Consider the following 16,350-nt stretch of genomic DNA (forward strand, 5'->3'; position numbering starts at 1 on the left):
AGGATCCCCTGTTGGCCAAGATCCCTGGAAAAACTCCTTCTTCCTCTCCTGCAGCCCCTGGGATGTCACCGGGGCCAGGCCTTGGAGGCCTGGCGCCCCACCCCCCACGTGCATCTCATAAGAGCCACGTGGTGATGATCGAAGCAACAAGATCACGCGCATGGAAGGATTTCACATAATTCCACAGGGACAAAAATTGTCGCCAGCCACATATGGCGGCTAGGGTTGTGCAAGATCAAGCTCTATGGGGGTCATCTTTGGTGAGGAGGCAGCCCTGTGCAAGTAACCTTCCACGCATACCAGGGAAGGGATGAATGCTCCTACCAACCCCCCATGAAAGATAATCCCTCCCCCACCCCCATTCCACAGTCCTCTAGTGTCAAGTTGTTGCTGCCCAGTAGCTACCAGCCCGAATCATTGAAGCCTCAAGCCGGGAACCCAGACGCAACCTAGAAGTATCAGGTGTTTCAACCCCCTGGGAGCCCAGAAACTTCCCTGTTCAGAAACCACAGGTTTGTGAGTTTCAGGCACACAAGCAAATGCTGACGAAGTTTCAACCTTTTTATTCAAAGCAGCTTCTCACAATGTATAAATACTGCATATTAGCACACATGAAAAATACAACTTCTAAGGCACCCAGAAATGTGTTCATACACGTTACAGGACCATTCACAAAGAGAGTGTACAATTTGCTCTAGACAGTCAGCATTTGATAAGTCAGAAGATTATTATCCCTCAGGACTGCACCCAGTCTCGGGAAATATTTACAACGCAGTGAGAAAGGGTCAGCTGTACCTGCTTTATAATTCTATGAAGTACTCATACTTACAAATATTCAGAACTAGTTAAAGACTCTCCCATGATAACCTGGCAAAATAAAACAAGTAGCCTAATTTGCAAAGGTCTCCTTGGATTTCGGTGTGTGTGCTACACCCATGATCAAATCCAAACACTCTTAGGGTGGGCTGGATAAGTTTTTGGTAGCCTGCTTCATTATCAGAAGTTTGGTAATAAGCCTTACCACTAGAATGTCCCTTCGTCAGTGTCGATCATTTCTCAACCAGTTAATGGATCGGTGATTTCATCATGAACGAGAAATGGGGCATCCCTTGGTGTGAGAATTGAGGGAAATTCTTCTCATGCCAAACAGGACATTGGAATGGGTCAATGAAGAACAAAAGGAGGTGGAAATTTGGCAACTGTGGGATGTTGCACAGTGTAGACACATTTTTTAAAACTCACACTAGAGGTTCCCATTCAGATGGAACAGTCTACACTGGTCAGGTCATCGGGAAGAATGCCAGACCTCCACCTTCCATGATATGGATAAAGGCTGGGACTGCACAGCAGAAACACCCACCTGAGATAGCAAGTTTCAATCTGAGAAACTCATCTTCCAGAGCCTTCTCAAGGTGATAAATCCCTCTGCAGGGCCAGCCAGGCTGGCGGAAGCGAGCAGCTTCTCTGTGCCATAAAGCACGCACACCTCTGTCTGGATGTGCCCACAGTCTATGAAACTCGGGTTTTGTTGGAATAATGGAATTCTTTGGTCCTTGGTTTTATGAAAGGCAATATTTTCACAATCCTGTCAATGTGGACATCAGCAAAATGACTTCCAGCTGGGACTCATGGCATAGGGACAAATTTAATACCAGATGGAACGTTCTACACCCTCCAAACTTCCAGGAACCCCCTGAACGAGCTCCAGCGTCAGGCCAGGTGCTGGGCCAATGAGGCATGGTTAACCCAGGGAGACACCAGAGCTGAGGCTTAAGATCAGACGTCAGTTCTTCTGACTGCCTCACACACTGCAAACACTGGAAGCAAATCTCCACCCTGATGGTAGACTGTGTCAACGCTTACTAGAGCTGAGCACGATAACTTGACTTCAGCCATACAACAGCTCTGGTCTCGAGTCACCTGTAAAGCCTTCGTGAGGAGAATCAGTTGGTAGCTACGGAAGTGCAGCCAACTGAAAGGAATCGTAAGTTTTTGCAAAAATTTAAGTCCAAATCCCAGATGGTTTTGGTAGGTCTCGGACACAGTGGATGCACCACCGATGAGCTCCGCGACTTCTACTCCATTAAAACGGCCCCTGGTGAAAGGACTCAGCTGATGTGATGTTCTTCATCTAGTTTGCCTTTGCCCTGCTAAACTCAGGTTTAGTATGGCTTAACAAGCACAGTTCATCGATAAGACACTCAGGGCACATGGGAATGCTGATTACGTAACTGAAATTGACTTCAGATTGTCTACACAGTAAGACTCACATGTAAACTTTGTTAACACCTCTCAAGGAGTGCTGACCTCAGCCAGGCTGGATGGTTCCAGGTCAACCACAAGGGACCCGGGGTCAGCCGCCAAGGTCAAGAGCAGGAAATGCCATTTGTTCAGAACAAATGATAGACCAGCAAGCCCTCCCTGTGACCATGTCTAAACCACGTGAATAGTACGAAGGTGGCTCCGGAAAACCTGTCCTCGGTCCATTCGTATGGTGAAAGATAAATCACCAAGGTGCCTATCTGGCCCCTGCTGCCATCAGCTCAACCAAACTCTTCGGATTAGCCATGACTTACAGACTGCACTGAGTCCATCAACATGGCTTACGTTGCTTGGAAGAAACAACCCGTATTACCCTTATTTTTATTTTTATTTTTTTTGCAACAAGCTTAAGGCTCTGTTCACAGACTCCATCAACTGCCACACAGTGAGACTTTATGGGGAGGTCCTAAACTACATATGTAGTTGCAAAGGTTGGCAAATTTACTGATCCTAATGGTAAGGCTTATCCACAAATTCAATACATTTTCAAATGATGCTTCAAACTCAACTACTTTGAGAAAAAGAAGATTAAACCTGCTCTCTGACAACACGAGAGCAGTAGATTCTAATGAGAAAACGAAATGAAACCATTGGCAACAAACCAGTATGCTATTTTTTGAAAGAACAAGTGATATTAATGGAAAAGATTGCCTAAAACGCATATCCTAACTTATCACAGAAATATAAAAGTTTATATTCTGAAAATAGATACTGTATTAAAGTCTGTAAGCATTTCAACCAAAATTTGCAGAAATAACTGAGCAACACTTATCTACAACAAAAATATACATGCAAGACAACCCCCAAATGGTTTCCCTTAAATATCTACAAAGGCAAAGTGTAGATTTTTAAAGATTATACAAAACCATTTACAGAGAATAAAATAAAATACTTAAGAAATCTCATTTAGAGTCTTAAATACTGTGTATATTAGTGAGAGTGTCTAAACTAATATGTACAACAGATCTAAGTGTCTGAATCCAGAAACACAGAAGAGAAGCGATTCTGCATTTTAAATATTCACGTAGGAAGGTTTGAAGACGTGTCTCTTTGTTTCTCTTAAAAAATTGTTTTCCACAGAAACTAGATTGGAAAATTGCATGAATGTGACTCAATTTCAAATTAAAAAAAGTTTACAAAATTCTCTAAACCAACAATTAATGGGAAACGCCATTCAGCATTCAGTCAAGGCTATTTTTAAACGTGGATATTTGGAGCTACAGTTGTACTGATCAGGGTCCATTCTGATTACTACTTTCCCATCCTCATACTGAACTTCGTATGGAAAAAAAAACCTATTGTCATGCTTCAGAGAGAACACTTCCTAGTTTAGTCTACAGTGAACAAGAATAACATTTTAAATCAATTCTCTGCTGCCTTCTCAAAGCTACCCAATTTCATTCTTAGAGGGTAGTTCTTGACAGTTTTTGCCCACAGACATTATTTGAACGCAGGAAGGGGAATGTTGGGCACAAGGGCACTAGAGTGTGGTTTCTGAATGGTGGGGAGCTCTGACCAACTTGGCAAAGTTCCGCACAAAGTCCTCTTGGAACCGGAACTAAGTCCGGCAGTTCCACCACAAGACGCTGGGGGCTGACCACCAGGGGTTGGAGCAGAGAAGGGAGGGGAGTTCTAACGCATGGCTGACAGGATGGCAAGGAGCGGGTTGCCTAGAAGGTTCCTTGACTGAAGCAGTACTCTCAACTAACTTCCCACCCGTATCTGTTCTTCCAACCCCAAAGGTCATTCTGGGTTAGGTCTGCCAAGAGCAGGCACAATTCCTCAGAGACCTGCCCTGGCTCTGGAAAGGGACAGACAGGGTGGTGTGGAGGTAAAACAGGGTTCAGAGAGGGGAGAAAGGGTGCTACGGGTGGAGACAGGGCTCTGTGACCGAAGATAAGAAGTGACAGCCTGAGCACCGCTCCCCCCTCCCCCACTCCATCTCGAGAAAGCTGTTAGGATAAACCCTGACACATCCACAGCTCTGGCATTTTCCATCCCAGGTCAAATTGCTAAAAGTTACCTCGATTTCATCTTCACAGTATCAAAACAACCATCCAGAAAGTGGAGAATTCAGCCATGCGGTCTACCCCACAGCAAACAGATTTAACCCACTTCTGCCCAATTGGTGGAACATCCTCCTCGAATAGACTGTATAGAAACAACCAAAACACAGACCGTCTTTTAAGACACCTCCTGTGGTACCCAGAACCGACAAACTGACGGCCAGGAAATCTACCTGAGTAACAGTTTCATATTCTTACCTTATCAGAGATCCTTCAAATGTTCAGAAGTTTGGATCTGTGATATGTCCAAAGCTACAGGATTTCAGGTCCTTTCAGCAGAGAAGAGAGGTGGACATTGACCCAAAGGAACTTCCAAACATCCTCTGCCAACCCTAACAAGAATCCAGACACTGCTTCTACAGACAGAAACCCATCTGCCCCCAGAAAGTACACAGAAAGCACGGGGGTCTTTCTTCAGAGGATTTAGCAGTGGTGAAGAGATTATCCGCACAACAGACGGGAACGATGTCTGTCCAGGGGCTTAGGGAAAGCATACATTTGGTTTCCCAGAGGAAGAGACAGACCCAAGTGGAGATGGGACAGCAGGTATCTGGGCAAAAGCGGCTGTTTCCCTAGAGTAATCCCTTACGGCCTAGGTCTGTGGTTCCTGCAGGATCCCACGGGGACCAAGCAGAGACAGGAGAAGAAGGGAGGGGAAGGCAAGAAGCTTCCTCTTCCCTGACCCTCCTGAGGTCATGGGCAACTCAAAAGGAGAGAGGCTGTCTATAGAGGGAACCACGACCATTGTAAGGATCGCGTCCAGATGAATTCCACACGCACCGTCTACGAGACCACGTCTCTAGTCATAGTGTAGAAGCTCAACCGGTTCTTAAAACACAAAGCTCGGGGCCGTGAATCCCCTCCCATTGTATCTGCTCACCTTTAAAAGAGAAAGGGCCAGAAGGAGACCGGAAACCATCTGTTCCGCCCCCCGATCAGCTGATCAGAGCCGATCAGCTCATCAGAGCCGATCAGCTCTTCCTGACGTCACAAATTAGGGACTGGGTCTGTCTCAGTACCATTCAGGCCGGAGGCCCCTTTATCTCCTTCAAGGCAGCAGAGTGAAGAAAAAAACTCTCCCATAATTTCTCCCAACAACAAGTATGCAATTATTACAGCTGAGAACCATTTTACATGACGAGGATCTGCAAAGCTATTCCTTCTACCCACAGGGATCCTTTCACTTACATCTCTCTGAATTTTAATTCTGCGTGGTTCATTGCTAGAATGCACCAAACGGCATGAACCTCATGTGGGATTTGGTCCAGGGCAGTATGAAAATAATATCTGTGTCGACAACAGATATCATAATACATAAACAAAAATAAATAAATTAAATAAGGTTGATTAAAGAAAAACAATTTTTCCTAGTAGTTCGTGTGTTTGTAAAACTAGCTTTACATATAATACACATAAATTATCAGAATTTCCACTTACATTGTTTTAAAAATATATATTTAACAAAACATTCCTAAACGTACAACATCTGGGTTTGCAAATCGCTCAACTGGGTTTTAAGACCAAGCCCTAAAAGTCACACAGATTTGCATCAGAGAGAACAGTGAGGCTGGCTCTACACAACCGTTTTCGCTCATCGGTCTGGAAATTCCCTAAGATGGACCGTCCCCTGTCACCGGATCTGCACTTTACCGGAGAGAGCCATACAGCCAAGTCTCCAAAGCAGAGGCACTGTGTAGACGCAGCCTGAGTCAGAAGGAAGGGGGAGACCGGTCTTCCCCTTCCTGGACCAGGGTGGTGCATTTCGGCGAGTGGGGGCCGACTGGCAGAGGCCTGGGAAGATATAGCCCTCGATAGCTCTCTAGCCAGTGGAAGGGCGGGTGGGGGGAGGGCCCGGGGGAGGCCAGGTATGCTGAGTTTCCCATCTGTTATACAAAATCAAACCAATGCAGAACAACCAAAGGACAGGAGGAAATGGACACGAGAGAGACACCTTGACGGACCCCTCAGCCAGCACACTCTGTGCTCCGATCTCCGAGGCACGGCGCAAAGCTGGAAGTCAGGTGCCCTCGAGCGTGGGGGCGAGTGGCCGGGGGCTCCTCAGACTTCGTAAATTTTGTCCTGCAGGTAGCTGAACAGGGAATCCAGGCCCTTGGAAGAACTCCAGAGCTGCTTGAGCATGAGGCATTCTTTCTCGTTCACGTCTTCGAGCACAGATTTCAGGAAGCTCCGAACGAGGCATTTCGACTCCTCCAACACCTGAAGGGAAACGCATGAGCCTCGTTAGCCGGCCCCGGGAACTCTGCTCCAGGAGAACGTACTTGGCCTATGAAGCACCAGCTAACCTTCCGATGCCCAAAGCCAGAAGAGACTGCCTCCTGTAGTCCGGAACTTCCCAGGCCTGTGACCCCAGCGATGCCAGGGATGGATTCCAGGCATGCCAAGATGATGAGCCCTCGGCCCCTGGGATGGCCGGGGTGGGGGTGGGGGCCCATGTTACCCCCGACCGCAAGAGCTTTGTCCTTTCCCCGAGGGTCTGACACAAACTCAGTACCATTCTGTACAGGCAGCATGGAAAAGATTGGGAGACACCCGACTTCACCTCCCCGTGCTTCTCTGTCACCTGTGAAACAGCAACAATGACACCTGGCTTAAGGATGGCTGGAACCACAGAGTAAGATAACGAACGGACACGGACGGCTGTCAAAGTATCCATCGGCCCAAAAGCAGTGGCGATCGTGGCAATAATCACTAACAATTGGCAGTAACTGCAGCGAAGGGTGAGAACAGCGATGACAGATAGTAATAATGCCACAGTACTACAGTAGCAACAATAATGGTAATTAATGTTAGTAATGTGGTGGTGAGAAGGGCAATGGTGGTGACGATGCCATGGTGTTAGGACAGTGACGTCCGAGGACAGCAACGAGAGCAGTGACGTCGGTACGAGTGGTAATAATGGTAATGATCCTCATCAGAGTGATGAGTGACAACGACCCGACAACGACAACGACCAGATCAGAGTAACAACAGCAAGGCCACCACAATCACTACTGACCAACAGGCTGCATGAGAAGTACTCTCCCTGCTTTCTCTCATTTCTTCCTCAGGATAACTCCATAAACAGGTAGTATTTTGGTCACCACATGACGGATAAAGGAAGTCCAGGTGCCCGGGGCTCTGTGACGGACGTGGCCTGCAGTCACCTGGCTGCCCCGGACGGACCGCTGCCTCGCTTGGGCACAGCCGCCGTGGGACCGTCAGGCCCCAGGCATCCTTGCACCGGCCGCGACCATCCTGTGCTGATGTCAAGGTTTCGCTTCACAGTCTCCCAACGTGCTTTCAGATAGGAAAAGCAAGACAGGAGCTCCCTTGCTCAAGCCGGCCGGCAGGGAGCTGGGGTCTTCCTCCTTGGCCTGGGCTGGAGGCCACCTCCTGCCTCACAGGCATTACCCTGCAGAACACCGTCTCCCAGGCCGTAGGGCAGATTCCTTTCTCGGGCAGCTCACCCCAAAGCTCCTGATTTCAGGACTGTTGACAGGAGACATTTCCTTGCAGTATTTCTTCAACAGCTTGTTCCCCTGAGTACGTCCACTGCCCAAAGGCCAGACTCCTTGCGGAGGTTGGGGCGGGGCTGGGGGGAACCTTGAGGCCTTTGTCCTACCTTCCTTTTCAGCTTCAATGTCCCTCCAACACCCCGTGTACCTGCATAGACTGCTATGAGCCGCTGCCTAAACCCCGCAGGAGTTTTCGGACTCCTGTGACCTCACTCGCACCACTTCCTCTGTTGAGAATTTCTACACGCGTCTCCGGGTAGCTGATCCTAGAGGTCATCGGCTTTTTTCTGCCCGGGAATTCCCGAGACATGGGATTGTCTGTGCTCAAGTCAGGAAGGGTCCCCGGCCAAGTGGGATGAGCTAGTCACCGAAGTTATCAGGAAAATTAAAAGAGAATCCACAGAAAGAGGTCAGCAGAAGGTGTGGCCCATAGTAAGTGTTCACCAACGATGCGGGCCCAGGGCCACTCCATCATCCTCACTGGCTTCCAGGGAGCAGAGCTTACACATAGTAGGCGCCCGATCGAGGCCGATGAGGCATATCATGAAGCAGCATGGCAGCTGGGGGCGAGGGGCGACGGGCAGACGGGAGACAAGGAAGGGGTGCTCACGGGTCTGACCCCGTAACTCCAGCCCAGCAGCCCCCTGACTCTGGAGCACACACGGAGGCTCTCCCTCACGTGGGCCCTTTTCTCCCAAATCACCTTTCTCATTTCCTAGACCAGCCCTGTGGCTCCAGGAACAGCCTCCGCTCCACCTTTCAACAGGATATTTCTGTACTGTGCTCAGAGTGACTTTTATGAGATAAAATCGACACTTAATTAAAATGGGGCGCCTCTGCAGAGCTGTTATTTATTTATCCATTTCTCGGTGTGTCTTCAGAGTCCAGGGGTGATGTTTAAATGTGTCAAGCGCTCAGTGGGCAGAAGTGAAATACGAGGGCGGATATGCCGGTTTCTCTCATCTCCCGGATGGCTTAAAACCCATGGTCCTTATTTGCCTTCGTTTCTCATATTCTTTAAAAACTACAGATGTTTTGTGCTTTCGTGCGTGTCTAGGACTTTCTTTTAAGGCAACGTACTCTACCCCAGAGCATAAATCTCTGCTGTGTGGTTTTCAAACTGGAGATGATGGGGAATATATCTAAGGATGCGGACTTTCTCTCTCCGGGTTTAAGCTCTTGGCACCGAGAAGAGGCATCTGCGGCATTGTGACACATACACCCTGCGTGACCTCTGGCAAGTCAGTCAGTCCCTTCCAGACTCATCACCCGCATCTGTAAAATGGGTCTGTTGCAAGGACAAGCACACAAAGACACAGGAACTCACCACTGCGCTGCAGGATGCCATCTCCTTGACCCGCAACATGACCTCCTGGCTGAACGTGGTTGGCCAGAAGACCTGGGACACAAGTCCCCTGCTGCATGCCTCCTGGGCAGTGAGCTTCCGTCCACAGAAGAGCATCTCATTGGCCTGAAAAAAGCAAAGGCAAAGGGAAGGCTGAGAGCCCAGAGTGCCTCCCACATCTGCTACCGAGGCCTGGGCTTGACACGCACAACTGTCCCGGCTCCCGAAGGCAGGGTCATCATCAGCTGGGAGGGTCAGATAAGCTTTGGGAACTGCTTGAAGACATCTGTGTCTGTGCACATGCTTCTGATCAGGGGGTCCACAGCTTTCTTTAAATTCCCAAAAGAAGCCGCGTACCTACTGTGGGTCCGTCTGCCCGACACCCCTCCCCACGTCTGGAGGCGGACCCACAGCAGTGGGCTTGCACCTCGGGCTGAGTCCATTTCGGTGCTGAACACATATCCACCCTATGCGATAAAGTCCTAAGCTGGAGGTGAGGGGGAAGAATCTTTCTCCCTGCCTGGTCGATGCTCAAGTCAAAGAGCCCAGGGCCACCCCCTGCCGTGTCCCCACTCTTTGGAGAAGTGGGTCCACCAAGAAAGGAAGGATGGAGAACAAGAGTCTTGACTGGGCTGGGATTCCTGGACCCCAGCGATAGGCTCCGCCTCTGGATACGCAAGTTATGACAACCACTGCGTTCTTTTTCCTTCCCCTTTAAACCAGTTAAAGTGCTTCCATCACTGGCAGCCAAAAAGGTCCTAAATAATACCCTAATACTAAAGCAGAGAGGTGCGTCTCTCCCAGTGGCCCAGGGCTGTGCCCACTTGTGAAGAGCCAAAAGCACCCTCCCCGCCCCACCTCCCCCTGCCCACTCGCCTTCTGTGGTTTCCTTTTGAACCCCACTCCTCAAAGAATTTCCTCTTGCTTCGTAGTTCACAGCTGCCGTACCTGTTCTGGGAGGAGCCTAATGGAGGGGGTCCCAGGCACCGACAGCACAGTGCACCCACCACTGCGACTTCCCAAGTGACTCTCCCGCTGATAACTAGGATGGAAGGGCTACCGCCAGGTGATGGGGTCCCTATCTCCCTCAGGATAAATCCCCGCCGCCTGCACGCAGCACACAATCCCTTCCCTGACCGGCCATCCATCTGCCTGCCCCCTGCATGCTTAGCCGCTCTGGGATCGATGCTCACATGCCAGGTTGTCTCAGCTGCTGGATCTACATGTGTGTTTTTCCCTTTGTTGCAGTTGTCACTGATGGGTCATGATGACCCAGAGGACCATCTTTCTATGCCGGGGTGGAGAAATTTATCAGGCCGGTAACGAGCCTACAGCATGCATCTGTAGGCAATGACAAATATATGCCATTATACTTATTTAGAAACACCTCTGTCTCAGGAAGGGGAAACGAAAGCGAGGAACTCAACAGAAGGAGCCAAACAGGACACGGTCGGCAAGAACACGTCTCAGTCAGCAACATTCTTGGAGTTTCAGAAATGGTTGAAACAAAAGAGAGACAGAAAGAGATAAGGCTGTACAGTGTTCACATTTTTGCAACCACAGAGGACGGGGAGGAACAGGAGCGGCACTGAGTTCGGGCAGAGCACAGTGGCCGAGATCAAAAGGGAAAGTGTTTGCTTCCTGGGCTCCCCGCCTGCCTCATTTTTCTGCCACTGCTGAGACCGTGAGCAGCCTCGAGCCGGCCCCAAGGTCCTGAATCCGAATGGCCTTACCGACCCCCTGCTGGCCCTGCCCTGTGGACGGGGTGGTGCCGCGGGCATGGGCTGCTGGGGGTCTCCATGATCTCGTACTTGCTCCTCCTCTTCGTGCCACCATCAGAGAGTGACGGGCCCACACTGAAGGCGTACAACGGGGGTGCCCATTCTTGCAGACTCACTCGGGGGGGGTGCCCCCTCTGGGGGCCTTCCCTAACCACCTCTGAACCTCACCACAGCATAGCAGTGTGGACGCTTACGAGTCTCTTCCCTTCCCAGGTAGGAAAGCCAAGGTTAACGGGACCGGGGCAGAGGGAAGCATGGGCCGCAGATCAGACACCCCTGCTCCGCCTCTGGCTTTGCCCTGTGACCCTATGCAAATCTCTTTGCCTCTCTGAATCTGTTTATTCATCTCTGAAGTGGGTACCGATTACCACCTGTGAGGATCCAACGAGACAACAGGAGAGCAGGGAAACACCACGCCAGCCACGCATCAGCGCCCACAGACAGGATTATCAGGGACGGAGCCCCCTGGGTTACTCATCTTGGCACATCTAAGCAGGGAGGGCAAAAAGGCCTGGTGCCTTCCGGGAGCTCGTTGAGGTTTGTGGGCGCAAAGAAGGAGCAGCACCTGCTAGGCTATCACCCCACTGCCTCAGTTTCTCTGCGGAACGGAGGGCAACAGGACCTACCTTTGCAGGTGGTGAGAGAGAGTGAGTGAGACCATCATGTGGAAAGTGACCAGTAAACTAGCCCGCATGTGATGGTGAGCACATGCTTGGAGAATCCTGCTGGGACAACCCACTCGGTCCTCTGCCATCAAAGTGCCCATGTGGTTCTGGTGTGTGATGGCAACACAGTGGACACGTCGTGCAGAGTGCAAGCATCCAAGGGACGGCAGGGAGTGCCAAAATGATCGGGCTTCCCCGTGCAGGAGTTCAGTACCAAGAGCACTTCACTAGGGGCCTCACTAACTCCTGGAGGCAGCTGGCACCTGAGGGTTTCACCCAAGGACCTCAGCCTGAGGGGAGGCGGCGGGGGGGGGGGGGGTTGGGGGGAGGGGGGGAGGGGAGACCGAGAATATCCGGAATCCTAAGGATGGAAGAGGCACGAACCTTGGTCTGCTCAGCAGGTGGTGGCCACACTGAGCCCACAAGGCCTCGGAAGTCACACGGGAGTTAACCTTTCCGAGTTGTGGGATGTGAACATCAAGGCCAGAGACCAAACACGAGAAGGAACCAGAAGGCCTGGGTCATTCAAACCTTTTGCTCCTTGCCAAAGGGCTCCAACTCAAACCAGAAGACCTCCCCAAAGGCTTTGTGAGAGACAAACAGATAGATTACCGGAGGGTCAAGAAGAAGCCGGGAACGGAGAGAATGGAGGAAAGAGTTTCCAGGAGCATCTGTCACAGGCAGAGCAAGCAGACAATGTCAGGGGTGACCACAGGCCCACCACGCTCAACTAACAGGAGGTCACAGGTGTCCCATGCAATGGAATGTGGCCAGTTTTTTCTCCAGTATCAGACAAGAAAGAGCACCTACACCTGCATATGCGGGTGCTGGGACTTTCCAGAACTGGTCTGGAGGTCCTTCTTGGAGGGACAAGCCATTAGGAGGAGACTCAAGTTGATTTCAGACAATAGGGTCTTGGTCAAACAAACACCACACACACACACACACACACCCCTGCCCCCAATTTCAGACTCACTCCTCGGAGGCGGGTCCTCCTTTGGGACACACTGGTTAAGAGCACAGACTCTGAAGCCAGACAGTTTGTGGCTCAGATGCCATGACTGCCCCTCCCACTGTGTGACCCTGCACAATTCACCCTCCCCGAGCCTCAGCCTCCAATCTGTCAAGTGGGGATGACAACAGCCCTACCTTACAGGGTTGTGGGAGGATGGACTGAGTTAGCAGCCATCAAGCACTGGCCACGCTAAGTGCTTTCCAAGTGTCAGCTGTTATTATTACCGGCCCCTGACCACACCTGCTTCTGGCTATTGGCGCAGAATCTGTCCGCAGCCTGCAGTGAACGCCACCACTCACTCAGACACCCCTCTGCCTGTTGACACAGGACTCAGTAGGTTCCTGAACGTCTCCAGTGTAGCTTGCCATCTGTGTGATGGAAACCGCAACACAGGTTCTCCAGGTGGAACTTGCCGTGTGATCACCCAAAATCCCTTCCTGCTTCTGGGACACGCAGCAAAACTACATTTCCCAGCCTCCCTTGCAGGTAGGTGTGGCTACGCCACGGAACCCTGGCCCCTGAAAAGTGAGCGGGGACGAAGATGCCCTTTGCAGCCAGGCCCCTGAAAATGCCCAGCCTCTCTCTTCACATCCACTGGCCAAAGCGGAGGTACCTCTACCAGATGGAAGACGCCTGGGCCCCCAGTCAGTGTGGACGGCTGGACTGCAGCAAGAGGGAGAGAGAAGTTTTTGTTGTTTGCACCCTAGGATTGTGGGATCGTTTGTTACAGCACACAGTCCATTCTGATACGGGATCTTATCAGGCTCTTGAGAGGAATAAATGAAAAAAATGGATGCAAAGTGCTTGAACTTAGTTCAGTTCGCTCAGACGACTTCGTGCTTTAACTAGTTAAGTGCTCATTATGTGAACTAACTGAATCCAGTTAACTCAGTTACGTAAACAAAGTGTGTGTTTGGTAAGCAAACATCGCCATCATCCTCTCGGCCTTGGCCACACCCGCCAGTGCCGTCTGGCACCAGCATGGGAAGGCTCCAAGATCAGCCTGCCCTCCTCCCAGCTGCTCTGGGGAGGCAGAGGAAGCAGAGACAGTCAGCAGATTCCGCCACGAGGGGCACCCCCAAGGTCCTTATTCATATGAAGGGCCATATCCTAAACCCAGGACACAGAAGGGGTCTTGTCGGGATCCCAGAGAGGGATCTTGCCCAAGGACCGAGGAGGCTTACCAGTGCGACGCCCAGGATCTGAGGGAAGGTGTATGAGGAGCAGCCAGCGGGCGTGAGGCGGATGGTGGCATACGGGGTCTGAAACCAGGCCTTCTCGCTGGCCCACACGATGTCGCAGAGGGGCAGGATGGAGGCACCGAGGCCCAGGGCAGGTCCGTTGATGGCGACCACGATAGGCTTCTTAAACTGGATAAAGGCCTTCACAAAGTCCCTGGGAGAAAAGAGAAGACCCTCTTTAGCAGGTGGCCAGGCTTGCCGAGACCTATTTGACACCCTTGAACCTACCGAGGCTGCGACAAGCTTCCCCAGTGCTGCCTGGCACCCTCCGGTCATCAGAGGGAAGAGGGTGCCAGGCAAGCGTCTCATCCTCCTGGACACTGAGCCACTGAGCTGCAGTCACAGGCCGGGCACACTTGGTGGTTGGTGGCAGGTTTTCAGAAAGAAATTCATGGGTGTGACCGCCTTTCCCAGTTTGCCCAGATGGTCCTAGGTCATGCCCATTGTCCCAGTACTGCACTCACTCCCTGGATATTGACAAACTGTAAATATCCTAAGGAAGCCAACCTGAACGTCAAGGTTCAGAACCAGAAAGAGAACAGAAAGGAGGCATATGTGAACACAAGGAGAGAAGGAAAGTTCTGACGGCACTGGCCGAGGGTGGAAAGGCTGATGCTGGGAAGTATGAATCCTCAATATTGGAGGTATTCCAACTTTGGCTGGATGATCACTTTGGGTGTAGAAAGAAAGAAACTCAAGCTTCAGATGGTGGTCACAGGTGAGGACTGATGATATTTAACATTTCTTTCAGTCCTACGATTGTCTGACTCTGAATGACCCAAAGGGATGCCAGACTCATCAAGGGCTGATGAGGATCCACATGTTAGGGTGGCTTCGACCAAAAGTGGGGAAGGACACTGGGCATGGAGACATGAGGCATCTGGGATCATGGCTCTGGGATCAGGAGACATTTTATCACCCTCCCCTTCTGCAGTGAGCAAAGTTCCTGCGTGCATCTGTACCTATTAAGCAGAGACACCTTTCTCTACTTCCTCTGCCCTAGAATGCCTTTCGCCCTTCCCCTAGCCACTATATAAGATCTATAAAATGTTAATATTCATCTGGACGTGGAGGAAAGATCCAAGATGTCTAGTAAAGCCTGCATCCTTCATTATTCCCAGGTAGAAGACGAGAAACTACCGAGACCTCACAAGAATAAAATCCACACCCCTGACCATGACCTTGGTCTGCTTCTGCTTACCGCTCCAGGCACATCTCGTCTCCCTCGTGTCTGCTCATGATGCGTGAGCTGCACGGGCCTTCTGAGGGTTCTTGGGAAACACCAGTCTCACAATTTGCAATTATCCTCATCACTTGCTTGATTACTTGTTTTTGGATTCTCCTCCCTCTCCAGCTCCTTACGGAAACCTACAGGTCTGCCTTGTGCACGGCTTGGTGCCCATACGTACCGGAGTTCACACTCAGCAAATGATGCCGAACAAACAGAGGAGCAATCTCTGATTGAGACTGAAGATGGGAGACGTGCGGCAGGGACACACTAGCTGCTCACCAGACCCGATTTCCCTTCCCTCCTCTTCCCGAGTCTGCTGCTGGAGCACATTTCCCCCTCCCTGGCAGGTGGCTGTGGCCAAGGAACGAAACGCTGGCCAACGGAATGTGAATTGAAACCATACGCACACTTCCAGCCCGTGCACGGAAACCTCCCGCCATGCGGTCTGCAAGCCCTCTCACCTTGACAGGCATGGCAGTCTTGGAAGACACGTGCTGAGCCACAAGATGGAAGGGGTCTGTGCTCTTGAGTCACACTTGGAGGACAGCCATGGGCTGATAAGTAACATCTGTTTCAGGTTCCCATATATAAGAAGTAGATTTCTATCACAACCGAGCCATTACATACATTTGGGGTTCATTCGTTACAGCAGCTAATACTTCACTAATACAAATGGCTGGCTGATTTATCCTTTCTCAAGGATTAGCATTTCCCCCCAATCCTCACCAAGAGATGTGGGCACCACAGTGATAGGTTGGGGTTGGATTCAACTGTGAGAAGACTGTCTCACGACCTATACATTGCCACTTAAGTCTCACCCTTAATCCAGGCTGGAGGCATCCCATCTCCTGACTCCTGAGCAGCGATGTGTGAGTCGAGGGGGGAGTTCTCTCAGCCACTGCCGGCCCCACTGCAGCTCACCCCCAAAAGGATGCTGCTGCATTCTGGCACCGTGGCCCTCGGATTCCTGGTTTTCTGGTGGCCCCCTTCCCAGCCTGACTTCCTAACTTCAAGGCTTTAGTCACTGGCCTTAACGTGTGATTTCTACCAAATGTAATTTGGAGGCTGCACGGTACGTGGGGCTTCTTGGCAGGGTCCTTGGAACCACAGGGTCTCAGTGATTTGGGGCCAACGCTCCACATCTAACCCCCCTCATACACAATTTCAGG

General features: G+C 50.9%; 1 protein-coding gene across 1 annotated transcript in view; it reads right to left on the reverse strand.

Annotated features, from left to right (window-relative positions):
* Window positions 1-547: 547 nt before the first annotated feature.
* CDYL2 (chromodomain Y like 2) overlaps window positions 548-16,350 on the reverse strand; it is a 170,730-nt gene continuing 154,927 nt past the window's right edge. The window contains exons 5-7 of the mRNA XM_043599735.1: window positions 13,894-14,104; window positions 9,231-9,374; window positions 548-6,605 (exon numbers count right to left, since the gene is read on the reverse strand). Coding sequence (XP_043455670.1) covers window positions 6,447-6,605; window positions 9,231-9,374; window positions 13,894-14,104 — 514 coding nt within the window. The 3' untranslated portion in view covers window positions 548-6,446. The remainder of the gene's footprint in view (window positions 6,606-9,230; window positions 9,375-13,893; window positions 14,105-16,350) is intronic.

Source organism: Prionailurus bengalensis, chromosome E2, assembly GCF_016509475.1.
Source record: "Prionailurus bengalensis isolate Pbe53 chromosome E2, Fcat_Pben_1.1_paternal_pri, whole genome shotgun sequence".
NCBI classification, from domain to species: domain Eukaryota; kingdom Metazoa; phylum Chordata; class Mammalia; order Carnivora; family Felidae; genus Prionailurus; species Prionailurus bengalensis.